General features: G+C 49.7%; 1 protein-coding gene across 1 annotated transcript in view; it reads right to left on the bottom strand.

Moving 5' to 3' along the window:
• LOC142312945 (uncharacterized) overlaps nucleotides 1-22569 on the bottom strand; it is a 156945-nt gene that overhangs the window by 7373 nt on the left and 127003 nt on the right. The window contains exons 10-15 of the mRNA XM_075351934.1: nucleotides 17278-17370; nucleotides 16569-16716; nucleotides 16260-16439; nucleotides 16054-16177; nucleotides 15873-15970; nucleotides 15583-15673 (exon numbers count right to left, since the gene is read on the bottom strand). Coding sequence (XP_075208049.1) covers nucleotides 15583-15673; nucleotides 15873-15970; nucleotides 16054-16177; nucleotides 16260-16439; nucleotides 16569-16716; nucleotides 17278-17370 — 734 coding nt within the window. The remainder of the gene's footprint in view (nucleotides 1-15582; nucleotides 15674-15872; nucleotides 15971-16053; nucleotides 16178-16259; nucleotides 16440-16568; nucleotides 16717-17277; nucleotides 17371-22569) is intronic.

Genomic DNA, 22569 nt, shown 5'->3' with positions numbered 1-22569 from the left:
ATGGGGCACAGTACTGCAGGGCACAAGGATGGGTAGATTACTACAGGGCACAAGGATAGGGCACAGTACGATGGGGCACAGTACGATGGGGCACAGTACGATGGGGCACAGTACGATGGGGCACAGTACGATGGGGCACAGTACGATGGGGCACAGTACGATGGGGCACAGTACGATGGGGCACAAGGATGAGCACAATACTACAAGGCACAAGGATGGGCACATTACTACAGGACACAAGGATGGGCACATTACTACAGGGGACATGGGGAATGGGGAACATTGCTGCATGGTATAAAGATGGGCACGGTACTACAAGGCACAAAGATGGGGAACATTACTATAAGGCACAAGGATGGGGGACATTACTACAAGATGTTGGCCAAGATTACTATATGATGCTGCTAATTGTTAAACAACAAAGGGGATAAAATGTAAAAAATAAATAAATTCAAAATAAAGCACAAATTATTTTTTTTATCATTAAAAATGCTTTTTTATATATAAAACTTAAACAAAAAGTGCACATGTAATATTAAACAAGCAAAAAATGTTCAAGAAAGTGATCAAGAGATGTATGGAAAAAAAAATGGTATCACTAAAAATGTCACTTTGTCCTGCAAAGAATGTGGCCTCTGCAATTTTTTTTTCTCTATGTGAGGCCCTTTTACCCAGCAGAGTTTGAGACCCTGCCCATATACGGAGTTCCAGCCCTTGCATACGTTCAAAAAAAACCCCTGAGTAATCAATGACAAATATCTAAACAGGATTTGATAGCACCTTCAAATCCAACCCTGTGGAATGAGCAAACTGTTCATTGATCATGTTTGCCCCTGAAACACTCTATCAAGAAAAAACTGTAAGGCTATGTGCCTACGCTGCAGAAAATTTGCGGAATTTGCCACGATTGTTTCGTGGAAATTCTGCGGATTTTTCAAAAATCCGCAGTACAGCAAGTCACCAGCCATTTCTATGGCATTTGGGGAGTGCTGTACCCATGCTGCATTTTTTCCGCAGCGGAAATAATGCGGATTTCCCTGCGGAAAAATCTGCAGCATAATTATTCCTGGGGATTTTTCCGCAGGATCCCATACTTACCTGCCTTGATAGAAGACACCGGAGTCACTTCCTCCAGTGCTGACTGCTGATGAGCCAGGAGCAGGAGGAGGTGGGCAGCACCTACAGTTCAGGCCCGCCCAACTTCTCCTTCAAAGTGCAGACACTGACAGACACGGCCGGAAAGTGAAGTGCTGCGTGATGGAGGTACGTATGAACTCCCCGATCACTGCAGCACTTGTTCTGCATTGAGGATGCAGTGCTGAAGCCATGGTACTGTATTCTCAATGCAGAATGACCGCAGCATATCCGCAGGACATTCCGCAATAAAATCGCAGCATGTAAACAGACAAACATGTGCTGCGGTTTTCTGTGAGCTCATGCGGAATGTACTGCGTATATATCCGCAGGACACTTTCACCGTGGGCACATAGCCTAATAGCAATTTCTTGGCCATCAACCTTAACCCTTGCGGGTATTAAACATTGAGAAACCATTGTGTAGGAAATATGTAGACCCAGGTTGGGATACCCCAAATAACCTGGGTCTAGGAATTTGGGCACAAAGGAACAGGTACTGATATTTTTTTCCTGTGGCAAAAAGGGAAACTTTAAAACTCGGCCCATTTGAGTGGAGGTCTTCCCTCTACGACAGTGTTCCCCAACTCCAGTCCTGAAGGTTCACCAACAGTGCATGTTTTCAGGATGTTCAATGCACAGATCTTGGAATCATCAACTGTGCAAATTAAAGGGAATCTGTCAGCACGTTTTTGAAATGTGACCTGAAAGCATCATAATGTAGGCAAATATATCCTAAATCCAATGACATATCACTTTGGCTTACTGGGTGCAGTCGTTTTGACACAATCCAAGATTTTAGATTTAGTATGTAGCAGAGCCCATAAAGCTACACACCAGGCTTTGAGTTTACCTTTCCATAGATAGAAGCTGCTAATCACAGAAGGGGGTGGAGACAGGACTCTTCAGACCCACTAATGATAAAGCTAAGAAGCTTAAATTAACATTGCAAATAAAAAACAGACTTTGTGATAAGAGACTGGCTCTAAAGCTGGTGTCACACTTAAGGCCCCGTCACACTAAGCAACATCGCTAGCAACATCGCTGGTAACGAACAACTTTTGTGACGTTGCTAGCGATGTTGCTGTGTGTGACATCTAGCAACAACCTGGCCCCTGCTGTGAGGTCGTTGGTTGTTGCTGAATGTCCTGGGCCATTTTTTAGTTGTTGCTGTCCCGCTGTGAAGCACAGATCGCTGTGTGTGACAGCGAGACAGCAACAACTAAATGTGCAGGCAGCAGGAGCCGGCTTCTGCTGAGGCTGGTAACTAATGTAAACATCGGGTAACCAAGGAGCCCTGTCCTTGGTTACCCGATATTTACCTTTGTTACCAGCCTCCGCCGCTCTCACTGTCAGTGCCGGCTCCAGCTCTGTGCACATGTAGCTGCAGCACACATCAGGTAATTAACCCGATGTGTGCTGTAACTAGGAGAGCAAGGAGCCAGCACTAAGCATTGTGCGCTGCTCCCTGCTCTGTGCACATTTAGCTGCAGCACACATCGGGTTAATTAACCTGATGTGTGCTGTAACTAGGAGACTGGGGGCTGGTCACTGGTTGCTGTGGTGAGCTCACCAGCAACTCGTGTAGCCACGCTCCAGCGATCCCTGCCAGGTCAGGTTGCTGGTGGGATCGCTGGAGCGTCGCAGTGTGACATCTCACCAGCAACCTCCTAGCAACTTACCAGCGATCCCTATCGTTGTTGGGATCGCTGGTAAGTTGCTTAGTGTGACTGGACCTTAAGCGACAGCGACGTCGCTGTTACGTCACCATTTTCGGTGACGTAACAGCGACCTTGTAAGTCGCTGTTATGATCGCTGCTTAGCTGTCAAACACAGCAGAAGCAGCGATCATAACGTCGCTGTGCTACATGTGCAGAGAGCAGGGAGCCGCGCTTAGCGCTGGCTCCTTGCTCTCCTAGGTACAGTACACATCGGGTTAATTAACCCGATGTGTGCTGCAGCTACATGTCACAGTGCAGAGAGCAGGGAGCCGCGCGCACTGCTTAGCGCTGGCTCCTTGCTCTCCTTGCTACAGTATACATCGGGTTAATTACCCGATGCATACTGCAGCCACATGTCACAGTGCAGGAGCCGGCGCTGGCAGCAAGAGCGGAGGCTGGTAACCAGCGTAAACATCGGGTAACCAGGGAAAAGGTCTTCCCTTGGTTACCCGATGTTTACGCTGGTTACAGCTTACCGCAGCTGCCAGTGCCGGCTCCTGATCGCTTCATTTCGTCGCTCTCTCGCTGTCACACACAGCGATGTGTGTGTCACAGCGGGAGAGTGACGACCAAAAAATGAAGCTGGACATTCAGCAACGACCGGCGACCTCACAGCAGGGGCCAGGTCGTTGCTGGATGTCACACACAGCGACAGCGACGGGACGTCGCTGCAACGTCACAGAAAATGGTGACGTAGCAGCGACGTCGTTGTCGTCGTCGTTATGTGTGACACCAGCTTAAAGGTACCGTCACACTAAGCAACTTACCAGCGATCCCAACAACGATAGGGATCGCTGGTAAGTTGCTAGGAGGTTGCTGGTGAGATGTCACACTGCGACGCTCCAGCGATCCCACCAGCAACCTGACCTGGCAGGGATCGCTGGAGCGTGGCTACACAAGTTGCTGGTGAGCTCACCAGCAACCAGTGACCAGCCCCCAGCACCGCGTGGAAGATGCTGCGCTTGGTAACTAAGGTAAATATCGGTAACCAACCCGATATTTACCTTGGTTACCACTGCACGGAGCTACACGTGCAGAGAGCAGGGAGCAGCGCACACTGAGCGCTGGCTCCTTGCTCTCCTAGCTACAGCACACATCGGGTTAATTACCCGATGTATGCTGCAGCTAAATGTGCACAGAGCAGGGAGCAGCGCACAATGCTTAGCGCTGGCTCCTTGCTCTCCTAGTTACAGCACACATCAGGTTAATTAACCCGATGTGTCCTGCAGCTAGCTACATGTGCACAGAGCAGGAGCCGCAGCACAGGCAGTGAGAGCGGCGGAGGCTGGTATCGAAGGTAAATATCGGGTAACCAAGGACAGGGCTTCTTGGTTACCCGATGTTTACATTGGTTACCAGCCTCCGCAGAAGCCGGCTCCTGCTGCCTGCACATTTAGTTGTTGCTGTCTCGCTGTCACACACAGCGATCTGTGCTTCACAGCGGGACAGCAACAACTAAAAAATGGCCCAGGACATTCAGCAACAACCAACGACCTCACTGCAGGGGCCAGGTTGTTGCTGGATGTCACACACAGCAACATCGCTAGCAACGTCACAAAAGTTGTTCGTTAGCAGCGATGTTGCTAGCGATGTTGCTTAGTGTGACGGGGCCTTTAAGGCCCCGTCACACTAAGCAACATCGCTAGCAACATCGCTGCTAACGAACAACTTTTGTGACGTAACAGCGATGTTGCTAGTGATGTTGACATCCAGCAACAACCTGGCCCCTGCTGTGAGGTCGTTGGTTGTTGCTGAATGTCCTGGGCCATTTTTTAGTTGTTGCTGTCCCGCTGTGAAGCACAGATCGCTGTGTGTGACAGCGAGACAGCAACAACTAAATGTGCAGGCAGCAGGAGCCGGCTTCTGCGGAGGCTGGTAACCACAGTAAACATCGGGTAACCAAGAAGCCCTGTCCTTGGTTACCCGATATTTACCTTTGTTACCAGCCTCCGCCGCTCTCCCTGTCAGTGCCGGCTCCTGCTCTGTGCACATGTAGCTGCAGGACACATCGGGTAATTAACCCGATGTGTGCTGTAACTAGGAGAGCAAGGAGCCAGCGCTAAGCAGTGTGCGCTGCTCCCTGCTCTGTGCACATTTGGCTGCAGCACACATCGGGTAATTAACCCGATGTGTGCTGTAACTAGGAGAGCAGGGAGCCAGCGCTAAGCAGTGTGCGCTGCTCCCTGCTCTTTGCACGTGTAGCTGCGTGCACTGGTAACCAAGGTAAATATCGGGTTGGTTACCCGATATTTACCTTAGTTACCAAGCGCTGCATCTTCCACGCGGCGCTGCTGGCTGGGGGCTGGGACACTGGTTGCTGGTGAGCTCACCAGCAACTCGTGTAGCGACGCTCCAGCGATCCCTGCCAGGTCAGGTTGCTGGTGGGATCGCTGGAGCGTCGCAGTGTGACATCTCACCAGCAACCTCCTAGCAACTTACCAGCGATCCCTATCAGGTTTGATCGTTGTTGGGATCGCTGGTAAGTTGTTTAGTGTGACTGGGCCTTTAGGTGTACTTCTCACATAGTGAGATCGCTACTGAGTCCCGGTTTTTGTGACGCACCAGTGACCTCATTAGCGATCTCGCTGTGTGTGACAAAGAGCAGCGATCTGGCCCCTGCTGTGAAATCGCTGCTCATTACACACAGTGCTGGTTCATTTTTTGGACGTTGCTCTCCCGCTGTGAAGCACACATTGCTGTGTTTGACAGCGAGAGAGCAACGATCTGAATGTGCAGGGAGCCGGCTTCTGGCAGCCTACGGTAAGCTGTAACCAAGGTAAATATGGGGTAACCAAGCGAAGCCCTTTTCTTGGTTACCCGATATTTACCTTGGTTACTAGTGTCCTCCGCTCTCAGGCTGCCAGTGCCAGCTCCCTGATCCCTGCACACGTAGCCAGAGTACACATCAGGTAAATAAGAAAAGCGGTTTGCTTATTAACCCGATGTGTACTCTGGCTAGGAGTGCAGGGAGCCAGCGCTAAGCGGTGTGCGCTGGTAACCAAGGTAAATATCGGGTAACCAAGCGCTTGGTTACCCGATATCTACCTTAGTTACCAAGCGCAGCATTGCTTCCACGCGTCGCTGCTGGCTGGGGGCTGGCCACTGGTGAAATCTGCCTGATTGACAGCTCACCAGCGACCATGTAGCGACCCACCGGCGATCCTAACCAGGTCAGATCGCTGGTGGGATCGCTGCAGCGTCGCTAAAGTGTGACGGTACCCTAAGGGGTACTTCTCACATAGCGAGATTTCTGCTGAGTCACGTTTTTTGTGACGCACCAGTGACCTCATTAGCGATCTCGCTGTGTGTGACACTGAGCAGCGATTTGGCCCCTGCTGTGAAATCGCTGCTCGTTACACACAGTGCTGGTTCATTTTTTGGACATTGCTCTCCCGCTGTGAAGCACACATCGCTGTGTTTGACAGCGAGAGAGCAACGATCTGAATGTGCAGGGAGCCGGCTTGTGACAGTTGCGGACGCTGGCAACCAAGGTACACATCGGGTAACCAAGCAAGCTCTTTGCTTGGTTACCCGATATTTACCTTGGTTACTAGCATCTGCCTCTCTCAGGCTGCCAATGCCGGCTCCCTGCACACGTAGCCAGAGTACACATGGGGTAATTAAGCAAAGCGGTTTGCTTATTAACCCAATGTGTACTCTGGTTACGAGTGCAGGGAGCCAGCGCTAAGCGGTGTGTGCTGGTAACCAAGGTAAATATCGGGTAACCGAGCAAAGTGCTTTACTTGGTTACCCGATATTTACCATAGTTACCAAGTGCAGCATCGCTTCCACGCGTCGCTGGTGGCTGGTCACCGGTCGCTGGTGAGATCTGTCTGATTGACCGCTCACCAGCGACCATGTAGCGACGCACCAGCGATCCTGACCAGGTCTGATCGTGGTTGGAATCGCTGGTACGTCGTTTAGTGAGACGGTACCCTAATCTGTATGTTAACCCTAGCAGCATGCTGTCTTCAGATTACATAGCAGAAACCTGCTGACAGAGTCCCTTTAAATAATCACCTGTGCAATATTAAGGAGATCCTGAAAACATGCACTGTCCATAGGCCTGGAGTTGGAGAGGGGTCACATACATAACCAACCCCTCATTTTCCCTCTCAAACAAACCCTCGAAAAACTGGCTTTTTAACAGTGTTATTCCACAGTGGGACCATGGACCAGTGCCAGAATTCAGCGCAGTAATCCTTTGCAGCCAGATCTCCATGTTGCAGTGAACAGATCTTAAACGTTGCTAAAAATGTTTTATCCGGATCATGAAAGATGAGCTTGAGTCATGAGAAAAACCCGTCCACCATCAAAAAAAATTAATTGGAGGATAAGTAAAAGCCCTTACTGAAAACAGAGACATTAATTTTCACCTGCTGTTCCTCACCACCAGAGGAGTGGGGACATAAACAGAAGTGTAACTTAGATACTTCTTTGAACGTAGCAAACAGGCTGCGCTCCCCCGAAAATCTTTCTAGGAGACGAAGTTTGGGTTCTGAGACTAGGGCTGATTTCTCTGGTGTGGCTCCTATGCCATCCCTCAAGCTAGATGATCGTAGGCTATCCCTCAACTCTGGTTTACCCCTGATGGTGGAGACGCCGTAGTCCCATGCCTTACTATGCTACTGTCACAACGAGATTTTTGCAGGCATCACCAACTGTCATGGTGACGTCAGAATCTGTAGAAACTACAGATTCTTGGATTTTGCTTGCTAACTCCTCTAATATCTGTGATCAGCACAGAGCATCAACCCACAGACACAAGCAGGCTAGGAAGAGTTAATTTCTCCTGCACTGCTTGTTAATGTCCTTTTTCTCACAAGCTGTGGGGGAGCCAGTCATATTCACTCCCCTCCTATATATGCTGGCTGAACGATTCCATTAATGCCAGCTATAGCTTCATTATACTGATCTGGTGAAGTGGTGTGATTCAAACTTACTGGTGGTTGTTGTGTATTAGTGCTGTGTGTGTTGTTGTGTTAACTCTTGTTGTCCATTTGTTGCTGCCCTCCTGCTCTTACTTTTCTCTGTATTCTCTTACTGTTCATTTCTGTGAATTTGCAGTGTGTCTGAGTTTTGGTTTTCCAGTCTGTCTTGATCTGCGTTTCCATGACACTCCTTCCCCTTCGTTCCCTGGGCGGTGGGGAGGGGTAATGGATTAAAACAGGAGAATAGTAAGGCACAGGTTTCCAGCGTCTCCACTTTCAGGTAAATACAGAGGTCAGGGATACCCTTGGATTCCTTAGCGTGAGGTTCAACATAGGAGCCAACTCCCCTCCCCAAGTGAAGAAGGGGGAGCAGTGTGATGGAAACACAGATGAGACAGACAGGATTAACAGAAACTCAGCGACACTGCACACTCACAAAAACAAACAGTAAGGAACTAAAGGAAAAAGCAAGAGAAGTAATGAGTAACAAAAGTACAAGGGTTAACACCACAGCCGCACATAACAATTTTACAACCACCAGTACGCCAGGATAAATCCACCTCTCCAGGGCAGGTATATTCAAGCTATAGCTGGCGCCATAAAAACAGTGCAGCCAGCATATATAGGAGGACAGCGAACTTGACTGGCTCTCACATAGCATGTGACTAAAGGCCCCGTCACACACAACGACATATCTAGCAATATATCGCCGAGGTCACGGATTCCGTGACGCACATCCGGCATCATTAGCGACGTCGTTGAGTGTAACACCAACGAGCGACCGTTAACGATGGAAAATACTCACCAAATCGTCAATCGTTGACACGTCGTTGATTTTCAAAAAAATCGATTGTTGAGGACGCAGGTTGTACGTCTTTCCCGAGGCAGCACACATCGCTACGTGTGACACCCCGGAAACGACGAACAACAGCTTACCTGCGGCCGCCGGCAATGAGGAAGGAAGGAAGGTGGGCGGGATGTTACGGCCGCTCATCTCCGTCCCTCCGCTTCTATTGGGCGGCCACTTAGTGACACCGTTGTAACGCCGCATGAACTGCCCCCTTAGAAAGGAGGCGGTTCGCCGGCCACAGCGACGTCGCTAGGCAGGTAAGTCCGTGTGACTGCTCCGAACAATATTGTGCACCACGGGCAGCAATTTGCCCTTGACGCACAAACGACGGGGGAGGGTACGCTCGCTAGCGATATTGCTAACGATATCGCTGCGTGCGACGGGGCCTTAAGACTAACAAGCAGTCCAGCAAAGATTAACTCTTGCTAGCCTGCCCATGAACCACAGGTCTGTTATTTGACGCCTCAGTGTCACAGACATCAAGGAAGTTAGCAGGCAGAGTGCAGGAATCTGAAGTTTCCCCAGATCCTGACGCTGCCAGGACAGTCGGTGATGCCTGCAAAAACCTCCTTGTGACAGGCACAGAGACACTTTGGACTCTGTTTGGCTTCCACACCTGTGTGCTAAAAAGACACTTAAAAATGATGGGAATTTTTTATTTATACACCGTTTTCCGAGCAGTATTAGTGAGAAGACAGCTTTATCCTTCAGGTCACTACAATTACTGCGATACCAGATGAAAAAAAAAACAAAAAATATTTATGTGTTTGCCGCTATTGCATATCAAATTTTTTTATTTTTTTTTAAATTTAAAAAAGTTATTTCTTTGCCATACTTTGATGGCTAGATAACTTTTTTACTTGTTTTGTGAACAGATCTGTATGACAGCTAATTTTCTTGTGGGATAAGTTGAAAAAAATTTTTTGGTACAATTTTGGGGCACATTAGATTTTTTAACCCATTCACGACCGGCCAATTTTTCGCTTTCCGTTTTTTTTTCGCCATTCTTATTCTGAGAGACGTAACTTTTTTATTTTTAAGTCAATATGGTCATGTGAGGGCTCATTTTTTGCGGAATGAGCTGTACTTTTAAATGAAACCCTCAGTTTTACCATATAGTGTACTGGAAAACGTCAAAAAAATTCCAAATGCAGAAAAATTGCAAAAAAAGTGCAATAGCACTATGGTTTTTGAGATATTTTATTCACTGTGTTCACTATATGGTAAAACTGATGTGTGGGTGTGATGCCTCAGGTCAGTGCGAGGTCGTAGACACCAAACATGTATAGGTTTACTTTTATATAAGGGGTTAAAAATAAAATCGGAAGTTTGTCCGAAAAAAGTGGCGCACGTTTTACGCCATATTCCGTGACCCGTAGCGTTCTCATTTTTTGGGATCTATGGCTCAGTGACGGCTTATGTTTTGCGTCTCGAGCTGACGTTTTTAACGGTACCATTTTTGCGCAGATGCTACGTTTTGATCGCCTCTTATTGCATTTTGCGCAAAAGTTGTGGCGACAAAAAAACGTCGTTTTGGCTACGCTACGCCGTATACTGATCAGATTAATTGATTTTATATTTTGATAGATCGGGCGTTTCTGAACGCGGCGATACCAAATGTGTGTATAATTTTTAAAACCCTTTAATTTTCAATGGGGCGAATGGGGGGTGATTTGAACTTTTAGGTTTTTTGGTTTTTTTTTTAATTTTTTAAAACTTTTTTTTTTATTTTACTAGTCCCCCTAGGGGGCTATTGCGATCAGCAATCCGATCGCTCTGCAGTATCTGCTGATCACAGCTACAAGGCTGTAAACAGCAGATACGCTCTCTTTCTCTTTTGCTGTGCCGCTGGCTCAGCGAAAGTGAAAGCAAGTCAGGTGTAGTACAGGAGTCATCACATGACCCTGTGCTACCATGACAACTATCGGGAGTCACGTGATCGCGTCACGTGACTTCCGATATCGGGCGGTAAGTAAAATTTTACCGCGATTGCGCTTATAATGGCGCTGTCATATATTGACAGCGCCATGTAAGGGGTTAAACGGCACGAGCAGATAACGATTCTGCTCGTGCCCAGCAGGCACACATCTCAGCTGTGAAAATCAGCTGAGATGTGTGCCGATCGCAGCATGATGCTGCCGGCAGACCGCGGGCAGTAAGGTTATGACCGCAGGGACGTAATTTTACGGCCCGCGGTCGTGAAGGGGTTAATTGCTTTTTATCCTGATTTTTCAGATGCAAAATGAACAAGAATCATCAATTCAATTTTTTTTATATATTTTTTTGTGGTTTACCGTGCGGTAGAAGAAAGACAATCCAACTTATTCTTCAGGTCAGTACAGTTATAGCGATACCAGATTTAACAATAAAAACAATATTTACTTAATCCCACTGTGGGATATGAATATATATCATGGTGTTTGCTGGTCTCATACACTGCGGTACTGGTTTACTCAAGTTCATGGGACCTGTCAGTTGTCACTGACTCAGCCTATCAGACTCTGCTTATTGCAGGATCTAAAGGCAACTGTATCCTGTGGTCATCAGATGACCTCAAGGTAAGAGAGAAGCTATAAGCATAGGGCCGCTAACATCTTTGCACTATTGTCGTACATGGCCCTCCTTGGATCCAGTTTCAGTGGAGACAGCCATTGATCAAACTCAGCCCAGATAGTAGTCCACAAATCTGCAGCTGTGTGACAGCATTCTCCGATGCAGATTAATTTCAGCACTGCCTGATTGCGTTGCTCCCTGGCTGAGCTGTGCGCAGGTAGTGGGGGGGGGGGGGAGGGATTCTTTCTGCAATTTTTCAATGCTTGTTACATTAAGGGAGAGGTTAAGGGTGCATGTGGCAGCCCTAGAGAAGGTGGAAGAAGCAGAAGCGGTAGATCCAGAACTTTGTCACAAAAGTGTGGGAATTTTAATACTTGAGAAGCAGCTCCTTCCCCGCCTGCCCCCACAGCCACCAGAGTAACCCAGTTCCCAGTCAGCCAGATGTAACTCCCCTGGCTATGCTTGCTCATCCAGGTGTCAGTGATGATATGCACCCTGATATGCAGTGATGATATGCACCCTCAAAGAAAAGGTAATCTTGGCTGCGACTTGATGGTGTAGCGCAGGCACAGCTTTATCAGAGAAGTAATGGTGACTGGGCAACTGGTACTGGGGGACTGCGACGGCCACCAGGTTTCAGAAACTCTCTGTATCCACCAGGCAGAAAGGCAGCATTTCTGTGGCCAGATATGGTGAAGTTCAAGCACTTTGCTTTGCCAAGTGTGGGAGGAAATGTTTTTTTACATGACCAAAACTGATGGCCCGATTGCTGGCTGCTGTGCTGAGAGAGGGTGGAGTAAGGTGGATGGAATGGTGGATTGAGAAACATGTGGTGTGCTTGGTGTCTCACATGGATCAAAAACACCAGGCACGGTCATTTCCGGAACACCTGACAGGCCCTCACTCACCCCCATTGTAGCGGGAACACAAGACAAGGTTCTGCGGTCGGAGACCTGTGTTACAATAGTTTTGCCGGTGACGCAGGAGGAGGAAGAAGCGGCAGACAATGTTGATTTGGCGGCTAGTGGCTGGGTAGGCTCGTTAGTCCGCATTTTAGAACAGTGAGATTTCCTTAGTAATGCATGTTGGTTGCGCATGTGCCTGTTCATCCATGTAGTTATCAAATTATTTGAATTTTTCCCTCTACTCAGTCGTTGTTTACAAAGTTGGCAGATAACGGAAGTTGGATCATCTGTCGAGGTCTCAAAAAAGGCCCAGGCTAGGCAACCCTTCCTGCAAACTGCAGACCCGCAACCGCTGCTGGCAACAGCCATGGATGTAGCTGAGGATGCAGTGCTTCTCATGGTTGCATGACTAAGTGTGTGTGCGGAAATCACCACCGTAACATCCTCGGCTTTCTCCTCCTCCTGGTCATCTGCTGAGCTACTCATCTGCGTGCCTCTGGGTTCACACTAAGTGAGATCTACAACTTCATCGTCATGTTCTATGTTGTCCCCCTCCTCCTCTTCCTTGGAGGAGAAGCTCTGTGTCACTGAAAAATAGGTGCTCTGGGGTAAAAAACATATAGAGGAAAGATATCCCCGCACACTACAACTCCCAGAAAAGCAAATATACGGTAATTAGTATGCAAATTTATTTTTAGTGATCAGGTTTGTTCAGTATTCATTACGTGCATGTGCTTGGTCCAAAAACAATTGACGTTTCGGCCACAGTCCTTCGTCAGCATGGACACTTTTATCACGTAATTTTAGGTAAAATAGAACACAGTCTTTACCGCTTTCCTGCAGCACCATTATGTGATTATATCATATTCATTAAAGTGATCCAATATACGCTGTCTTATTGATGGCATCATATTCACAGGTTCTTGGACCCTCCTTTTTTTCACTACTGCATATAGTCCTGGTACCTGCATCAGTGCTCCTGCTGCAGTGTGCATCTATCACCTGATAGTACCAAAGAAGTTACAGTGAAGGTCATATGAGAGACTCTCTACAGTATCTAATTGCCGGCTTATCAGCCGAGTGTTTCTATTTTACCTAAAATTACGTGATAAAAGTCCATGCTGACGAAGGCCTGTGGCCGAAACGTCAATTGTTTTTGGACCAAGCACATGCATGTAATGAATACTGAACAAACCTGATCAATAAAAAGAAATTTGCATACTAATTACCGTATATTTGCTTTTCTGGGAGTTGTAGTGTGGCGGGGTTATCTTTCCTCCTCTTCCTGACCTGACATCACAGCACAGGACATGTGCGCCTCAGGTATTCGAGTCTCATCATCTTCACCCTCAGAGTTTTAACGTTCGTTGACTAGGGTCAGGATCCTGCTGGGACCCTACTTTGTCCGAGCCAGGAAAAAACTCAAAGATTTTGGACATCGGTGCAGATTCTTTCTTCCTAGAGAGTCTGGGAATCTTTGGAGCAGACCCATGATGCCCATGGGATAGAATGTGTGAACTGTGCAGACTCGCCCATATGTGGTTCCCCACAGTTAGTTTGACGATTAGAGATTTGTGACAATGGTGCAAACAACTGTAATTGGGGTGGCAACTGTGGGGAACAAAGTGTGTGTGATGTTAAGGTGGAGGCAGATAGGCCACTTGATGCAGCACTTGCCATCCACTCTAGCACCTGCTGTTTATCTAGTAGAGTAGGCTGTCCAGTACTGAATGTTGCTCTCATTTCTCTTGAGATTGTATAAACTGGCGTTTGCTGACTAGACCTTTCACTAACAGAACTTCCCACACATACACCTCCAACACCCCGCCTATTCACTCTGCCACGACAACTTCCTTGTGATTTACCACTCATGGTTAATGTACCCTTCCCCCTTTCAAACAGATGTTTCGCAACCCTACACCCACACCTGTCAGACACCTGACACAAAAGATAAATTATTTAGTTACTGCATGAGTTGGCAATATTGTGAAGGCACTAAAAAGTACCACTACCTACAAAGGCTGTTCACTGCATCATTTGGAGCAGACACGGTAAAGTGCCAAGTGCCTTTTTAGCTTGTTCAATAGCAAATTTTCAGCAGGCACTACTAACAATACCTATACATGTATTTCACTTTAGAGCTGGCAATTTAAGTTGCAAAGAAACACGTTTTAGCTACTTCCTTACCACCTTTTTTAGGCCAGGCATTAACAAGCAACTATAACTGTGTTAGCAGAATTTTGACCAGGCAATTAAAATTGGCAAGAACAACTTTTAAGATGGTTCCCTAGCAACTTTTTTGGCCACGCACAGCTAACTACTAATACCTATAAATGTGTTTGTGTACTTTTCAGCAGGCAATAAAAATTGCCCAGAACCATGTCTTTAGATATTTCCCTGGGAATTTTTTTAGGCCAGGCACTAACAAGTAACAACACCTATAACTGTTTGCAGATTTTTCACAAGGCAATTAAAATTGCCAAAAATCACTTTTTAGATACTTTACTTGCTTTTTTTTTTTAGGCCACGCACTTATGTAACAAGACCTATGACTGTGTTTGCATACTTTTCAGCAGCCAGTAATGAAATATGCCAATATGTGGACCACGCACCTTTCCCTACACTGAACGTTGCTAATGTGAACAATCACTCTCCTATCTCTGTGAACTATGCAGCATTAAACCCGTAGCTAAGCTCACCTACAATGCACATCCCTATTGTAAACTATCGCTCTCCTATCTGAACTAGCTAGCATATTTCCCCTAGCCAAGCTGACTGTCCGGCAGCCCCAGCAGCTTAATTAACGTCTAACATTCACAAAATGGCACCGAGCCAACATGTCCGCGATTTATATGCACATGGACATATGACATAGGCAGGCAATCACAGGAGCCCTTCTGTTTGAACCTTGTGGATGTTTGCTGTGCTGTGATTGGTTGCAGCAGCAACATCCACAAATACATTTATGTAAAAAAAACAAACAAACATGGAGCCACGTGCGTTTGGCTTCTATCGGTCTAAAGTCCCCGCTTCCTCAACTGATTTTACACTTTCCCACATTCCTATCCAAATGTAGAAAATGCTATTAGAAAGCATTTTTGGAAACATTCGGGGTCAGAAAACGAACAAAAACAAACATTACCGACTTTTGGGAAAAAGGCTCATGTTTGCCGAGCCCGAACAAACAAGCTCAGACTCGTACCAAGTTTGAAATTGGCGAACATTTACCGAACAGGTTTGCTCATCTCTATCAGCACATTCTACATACGCTGTAATTTGGCTTTGTAGATTACAGATCTGTTCAGGTAAGGGTCAGCATCTTCTAATTTGAGGCTGAAAGTGCTATTGAAAAAGGGCTTTAAGTCTCCTAACTAATATGAACAGTTTCAGGTGGAAGAGAATGTTGTGGTCTATATCACCGATAAAGCAGGCACAGCCGGTGACTGAGAAGAATCTGTGACTTCTTTGGATTTAGTGGTCACTACTCACCTGGGTAGCCATATGTAGGAATCTCCTCTTTATACCACTCATCACCCATCACATATGTCTCTGTAGTATTAATATGGGTCAGATCTTCACCCTGAAACAAATATTGTAAAAGTCACAGACAGATGGAGAAGTCCCATCTATGGTCAGCTCTAATCCTGCCATCTCCACCGCTCTCATTACACAAGTATAAAACATATATAATACTGGAGGATAAAACAAGACTGAGCACAAGACCTTCACAGCCGTCTACACATCATAGGGAGATTTCATGACACCTTCTCTCCATCTACCTGATGATCCTGAGGAACATCGGGATCTTCTTGTTTACAGTCCTGTGGGAGAAGAGGACGGGGACATCTCTCTGGTGTTGTCCTCTCACTGGATAGAACTGGAGGAGACACATACAGGGACTGAATTCATTCTTTACATACAGATAATTATAAGCCATGTGTATTTAGTCCTGTCTATTACCTGGTGATGTGAGGGGCTGGGGAACCTCCATCATGACGTCCTTGTACAGATCTTTGTGTCCTTCTAAATACTCCCACTCCTCCATGGAGAAATAGACGGTGACGTCCTGACACCTTATAGGAACCTGACACATACAATGATACCATCATCCCCCGATCCCTTCATAGCGTTACTGTATAATGTCCCAGCATTCCCAGCAGTGTCACCTCTCCAGTCAGGAGCTCAATCATCTTGTAGGTGAGTTCTAGGATCTTCTGGTCATTGATGTCCTCATGTATCAGGGGGTGAGGTGGAGGCTCCGTGATTGGGCTCAGGGGTCTTCCCCATCCCTCAGACACAGGGTCCTGACAGCGCTCACTAGAGGTCTTCTTCACTACTGTGTAATCCTGGTTATGGAGAGACACAGTAATAAATCTCACTACAGACATTTCCAGAGTCCTCACCTCTCCAGTTCTGTCCATCTGTTATTCCCATAGATAAGAATGATGTAATGTGACGTCATCAGAATTTCTCACCTCTCCAGTAAGCCGGAAGAGGATCTCTAGGGTGAGGTGTAATATCCTCTCCGCCATCTTGTCCCTGTCCATATCCATCCTACATGGGGCAATCAGGAGAATTCTCTTATATAGAAGATCTCCAGAGTGGATCCGATTTTGAAGGAAGCTGGAAAAAAAAATTGGGGGTGAAAATTTGGCCCATCTCATAATCCGGTTGTATCTTATAGGGGAGAGCGCAGTGGTGGAGCGGTTTCACAGGAGGCAGGGGCTGTGGTGGAATAGGGCAATGCTGTGAGGCAGGAGGCAGAAGTCATCCAGAAAATGTCAGAAGTACATGAGGAGCTGAGATCTCATCTGCACACGTCACCTCCAGGAGTCATTTCCCTTAAGTCTACTTCTGGGAGATCAATGGGCCAGAGGAGGCGCGTGCGCAGATGGGTTCTCAGCTACCATTGAGCAAAAACTCAATCTGAACACGTGCAGACTGCAGGGCGCCATTTCTTTGAAGCCCGCACAGCCAACATTTTCTGAATGGTTCTTGCCTCACACCGTCCGCAGCATCGCCCTACTCCATCACCACCCTTGCCTCCTGTGACCCCGCTCCACCAACCCCAGTAAGCTGCAACTGGATTATAAGACGCACCCCCCATTTTCCTCAAAACATTTTGGAAGGAAAGGTGCGTCTTATAATCCAAAAAATACGGTATATGTATACTCTTTGTCTCACATGGACTGGAACTTAAGTTGAATTGCTGAAAAGACATGTCGTCCATGCTCCCAATCATTGACTACGTCCGCCACTGCTTCGGCTACTGAATGGCTGTAGGGATGACTTATTCATAGGGACTGACCAGGAAATATAGAAACAAAAATCATTTCACTAGTTTTTAGTATCTCAGAAAAAGCCACAACCTTTTTCTGCTTTTGTTAGGCATTTCACAAATGATTACATTGTCCCCTGACTCCCCCTGTACACCCAAAAATACCATTTGATTTAGTCCTGAGCTGTATTTAAATGAGGCTGGTTCGGTCAGATGGGGATACTCCTCGTGGGGTCTGTTCCTCCTCTCTCAGCATAAAAACCATCCTCTGGCTCTTATTGATGTGGATGACACGTCCTGCCTTTTCCCCATTGCTGAAAAAAGGTCCAACAATTCTGGCCCTCACAATAAAGTTCAAGTTTGAAATAAACAAATAACAACAAAGAACTTTATTGTGAGGGCCAGTATTGTTGCACGTTTGCAAAGGGGCTGCAGACCCATTACGAAGGCACCACCTGTTGGGAGAGCCCCTTGGATTTTATAACATTGATGTGTCGCGGGCGGAGGAGGGGACGCTGCGCTCACCCACTGCTCGGGTCCGGCTGCTGCTGCGGCTGCTCGATGGTGGCTCGAGCGGTGGGCCGGATCCCGGGGACTCGAGCGGTGTTCCTCGCCCGTGAGTGAAAGGGGGTGGTTAGGTTTAGGGATATTATCCGTGACGCCACCCACGGTTGTGGTGAGGTTGTGACACCACCGCTGCTCTGGACGGGGATCCCGGGAGCGATGACAGGGAGCAGCTTTGATGTTGGTTCTTCCCTCCGTGGGTAGGGGGTTTGGTTGTCCCGGGGCCCGGTGAAGGGTATGGATGTAGGGCAGGCGCGTTACGGGGCCTGGTGAGGTGCAGAGTCGCGGGGGTAGCGCTGTGCCGCACGGCACGGTGGTACTCACTCCGCCAATGATGAACACAAAGTCTCCGGTAAAACAAACGGCTGGATGGACGGGTCCCACAGACGGCTGCGGTGTTTCTCCTCCCGGCAGGTTGATGGTGACTGCCTTTCCCTGCACCTATGTAGTGTGTACGGTTCCAATGGGTTCCCACCGGTAACCCGCTCCCCAGCTTGGATGGGTGCTGAAGGAGCCCCTTTTGCCCGCAGGCTCTGGCCCTGGGAACTGTAGCCTTGGCGGTGACTGTGTTTCCCTCTATCGGTTGGACTGTTGCCTTCAATCGGGACTTGGCTGCTGGGAAACCCCGGAGGTTCCCTTCGCTAACGGATTTGACAATTTCAGCAGCGACTCCTAGCCTTGTCGGGGTCCGTAAGCACTGCCGGTTGGTGCTGGCTTCTCTTTGCGCACCGGTCCGGTACCGCCGGGCCACCGCCCATCCACGGTCCTTACGGCTGGCTCCAATAGGCCTCTCCTGCAGACGGTCACCACCGTCTGCCAACCTGCTGTACCGTCCGGGCCACACACCCGGACGCTGTCAGACTGCTCAACTACCACTTCACTTCACTCCTCAAACTAATCTGAAACTCACTGCTTTTTCTGCCTCCAGGACTGTGAACTCCTCGGTGGGCGGGACCAACCGCCTGGCCCACCCACTGGTGTGGACATCAGCCCCTGGAGGGAGACAACAAGGATTTGTGTTTGACTTCGGTGTGCCTGACCGGGGTGTGGGGTGTGTGTTGGTGTAGTACCTGTGACATCCTGGCTTGTCCAGGGCGCCACAGATGCATAGATGAAAGAAGTCTCGCGCCTGCACAGTAGTGTCGCCGGCCGCTCAGGTGCACTTTGCTCTGTCCTATTGTGGGCATGCACATGAATATTACCATTGTAATAATTTATGAGGAATGATTGAATCTCACACTTTAATCCAGGGGTGGGAAATTTATTTTCCCAAGGGACCGCATGAGAAACTGTCACTGCTGTCGAGGGCCAAAACCAATCAGCAAAACGTAAAGTTGTGGTCAGAAAGCAAAAGGTGAATTTGCTCTTAAACTCTATTTATTATAATAATCTAATCAATTACAATTTTCAATTAATACTTCAATTAAAAATTTCTTTAATGTTCCCTCTCTATTCTGATATCCGGTTTATTTTTTTCTAAACTTCCATTTACATTTTGTTTGAGATTCACCAGTGCATGCTGGGATAGTCAAATGGGACTTCACTGCCGCAGCCTCTGTCCACTGATAACGTCCTGTGTGATCATTTCCACCACTGGAGTCTAACCGCTCTCTGGGAAGGTTTTTGGATTTTTTTGTAATCACCTCATGGTCCAAGGTGAGAATCCGGAATGTAATATTGGAACATTACACTCTGTGGGGGGAAGAAAGGGGCCATGGACCGAAGACCGAGGGCAGGAAAGGGGGCCGAGGACAGAGGGCAGGAAAGGGGGCCGAGGACAGAGGGCAGGAAAGGGGGCCGAGGACAGAGGGCAGGAAAGGGGGCCGAGGACAGAGGGCAGGAAAGGGGGCCGAGGACAGAGGGCAGGAAAGGGGGCCGAGGACAGAGGGCAGGACAGAGGGCAGGAAAGGGGGCCGAGGACAGAGGGCAGGAAAGGGGGCCGAGGACAGAGGGCAGGAAAGGGGGCCGAGGACAGAGGGCAGGAAAGGGGGCCGAGGACAGAGGGCAGGAAAGGGGGCCGAGGACAGAGGGCAGGAAAGGGGGCCGAGGACAGAGGGCAGGAAAGGGGGCCGAGGACAGAGGGCAGGAAAGGGGGCCGAGGACAGAGGGCAGGAAAGGGGGCCGAGGACAGAGGGCAGGAAAGGGGGCCGAGGACAGAGGGCAGGAAAGGGGGCCGAGGACAGAGGGCAGGAAAGGGGGCCGAGGACAGAGGGCAGGAAAGGGGGCCGAGGACAGAGGGCAGGAAAGGGGGCCGAGGACAGAGGGCAGGAAAGGGGGCCGAGGACAGAGGGCAGGAAAGGGGGCCGAGGACAGAGGGCAGGAAAGGGGGCCGAGGACAGAGGGCAGGAAAGGGGGCCGAGGACAGAGGGCAGGAAAGGGGCCGAGGACCGAGGGCAGGAAAGGGGCCGAGGACCGAGGGCAGGAAAGGGGCCGAGGACCGAAGGCAGGAAAGGGGCCGAGGACCGAAGGCAGGAAAGGGGCCGAGGACCGAGGGCAGGAAAGGGGCCGAGGACCGAGGGCAGGAAAAGGGGCCAAGGACCGAGGGCAGGAAAAGGGGCCAAGGACCGAGGGCAGGAAAAGGGGCCAAGGACCGAGGGCAGGAAAGGGGAGAGGGCAGATGTGACGACCTGGCCAGGCCAGGTCGTCACAGATAGGGTCCCGCATTACACCTTTCACTCACAGGTAACACACAGTCAACCTTTTAAACCCTAGTCACCCCCTCAGGGCTTGATGGACACACCAGGGGGCGGAACCAGGCGGTTGGAAGACGCCCACCTAGGAGTTCAGACCTCCTGGGGCGGGAAAGTGGACAGTCAAGTTCAGACAGATCAGTTTGAGAGTTCAAGGAGAGTGGAGGTGAGGCCTGTGTCTGGGCCTGAGGAAAACTGACCGGTACGAGGGTAAGAGCCCTGGTGCCTTTGGCTAGGAGGCAGACGGCGGTCTTTGTCTGCAGGAGCCGTGAAGACGGCACGGTGGAACAGAGGTGGACCGGCACAAGGTAGTGGCCCGCCGGTACCGACCCGGGGAACAAACTCAGAAACCGGAGCACAAAGGGGGGTACTCAGACCCTGAAGCTAGGTTCAGAAGCGACTGGGGGCTAGCTAATTAACTGATTGCGGCCAGGACTAGACGTCCTGTCCCACGCAAAGTCCCGGGTGAAGGCAACAGCCCACCGAGAGGGATAACAGGCCACCGCCACGGCTCAGAGATCCCACGGGCCAGCGTCTGTGGGCAAAGGGCTCCTTAGGTAACCACAAGCCGGGAGCGGACTCCTGAAGTTGCAAGCACAGGCAATCCACCATCTTACACAGCTACAGAGAAAGAAAGAGACCACCAGCTGGGTGGGGTACCAGAACACAGTCGGCTGCGTGCATCGACCACCATCAGCTTGGTTTACCAGAGACTCGTGTGTTTCTTCCATAGTGAGTACACAAGCACCCTGCGGTCGCCCATCTCCCTGCACCACCACATCCCCAACGGGTCCCGGGTCCACCATCCCTGCCCACGGAGGGGTTAACAACTTGCTGCACAACATCTCCCCCGGGTGCCCAGTAACTGCAGTGGTGGTGTCCAACATCACCACATCCCGTGGGTGGCGTCACGAACTCCGTACGGCTCAAACCGTACATATACGTCCTACATCCACCATCACATCACCCCCCTTATTGGTTGAAGTGACCGCGAGACCCCCGTGTCCGGAGACCCTCGAGCCACCTACCGAAGGACCAGATCCGAGCAGCCCGGCTGCTGAGAGCGGGGCGGTACACAGAAAGGGGCCGAGGACCGAGGGCAGGAAAGGGAGCAGAGGACCGAGGGCAGGAAAGGGAGCAGAGGACCGAGGGCAGGAAAGGGAGCAGAGGACCGAGGGCAGGAAAGGGAGCAGAGGACCGAGGGCAGGAAAGGGAGCAGAGGACCGAGGGCAGGAAAGGGAGCAGAGGACCGAGGGCAGGAAAGGGGCCGGGGACCGAGGGCAGGAAAGGGAGCAGAGGACCGAGGGCAGGAAAGGGAGCAGAGGACCGAGGGCAGGAAAGGGGCCGAGGACCGAGGGCAGGAAAGGGGCCGAGGACCGAGGGCAGGAAAGGAGCCGAGGACCGAGGGCAGGAAAGGGGCCGAGGAGCGAGGGCAGGAAAGGGGCCGAGGACCGAGGGCAGTAAAGGGAGCAGAGGACCGAGGGCAGGAAAGGGGCCGAGGAGCGAGGGCAGGAAAGGGGCCGAGGAGCGAGGGCAGGAAAGGGGCCGAGGAGCGAGGGCAGGAAAGGGGCCGAGGAGCGAGGGCAGGAAAGGGGCCGAGGAGCGAGGGCAGGAAAGGGGCCGAGGAGCGAGGGCGGTAAAGGGGCCGAGGACCGAGGGCGGTAAAGGGGCCGAGGACTGAGGGCGGGAAAGGGGCCGAGGACTGAGGGCAGAAAGGGGCCGAGGACTGAGGGCAGAAAGGGGCCGAGGACTGAGGGCAGGAAAGGGGCCGAGGACTGAGGGCAGACGGGTTTCCTCACTTCCGGCCTCTCATAGTTGGGGTATCTTTATCTATCAGAGGAAAAGGAACAAAAACCTCACGATTCATAGAAATCAGCGAGAAAAACCCCAAGAAAGTCTCAGAGCTGAAGGGGTTAATGCCCCCAGTAATGGAGAATCTCCACA

This window comes from Anomaloglossus baeobatrachus, chromosome 5 (assembly GCF_048569485.1).
Source record: "Anomaloglossus baeobatrachus isolate aAnoBae1 chromosome 5, aAnoBae1.hap1, whole genome shotgun sequence".
Lineage (NCBI taxonomy): Eukaryota > Metazoa > Chordata > Amphibia > Anura > Aromobatidae > Anomaloglossus > Anomaloglossus baeobatrachus.
This window is presented reverse-complemented; position numbering and strand designations above follow the sequence as displayed.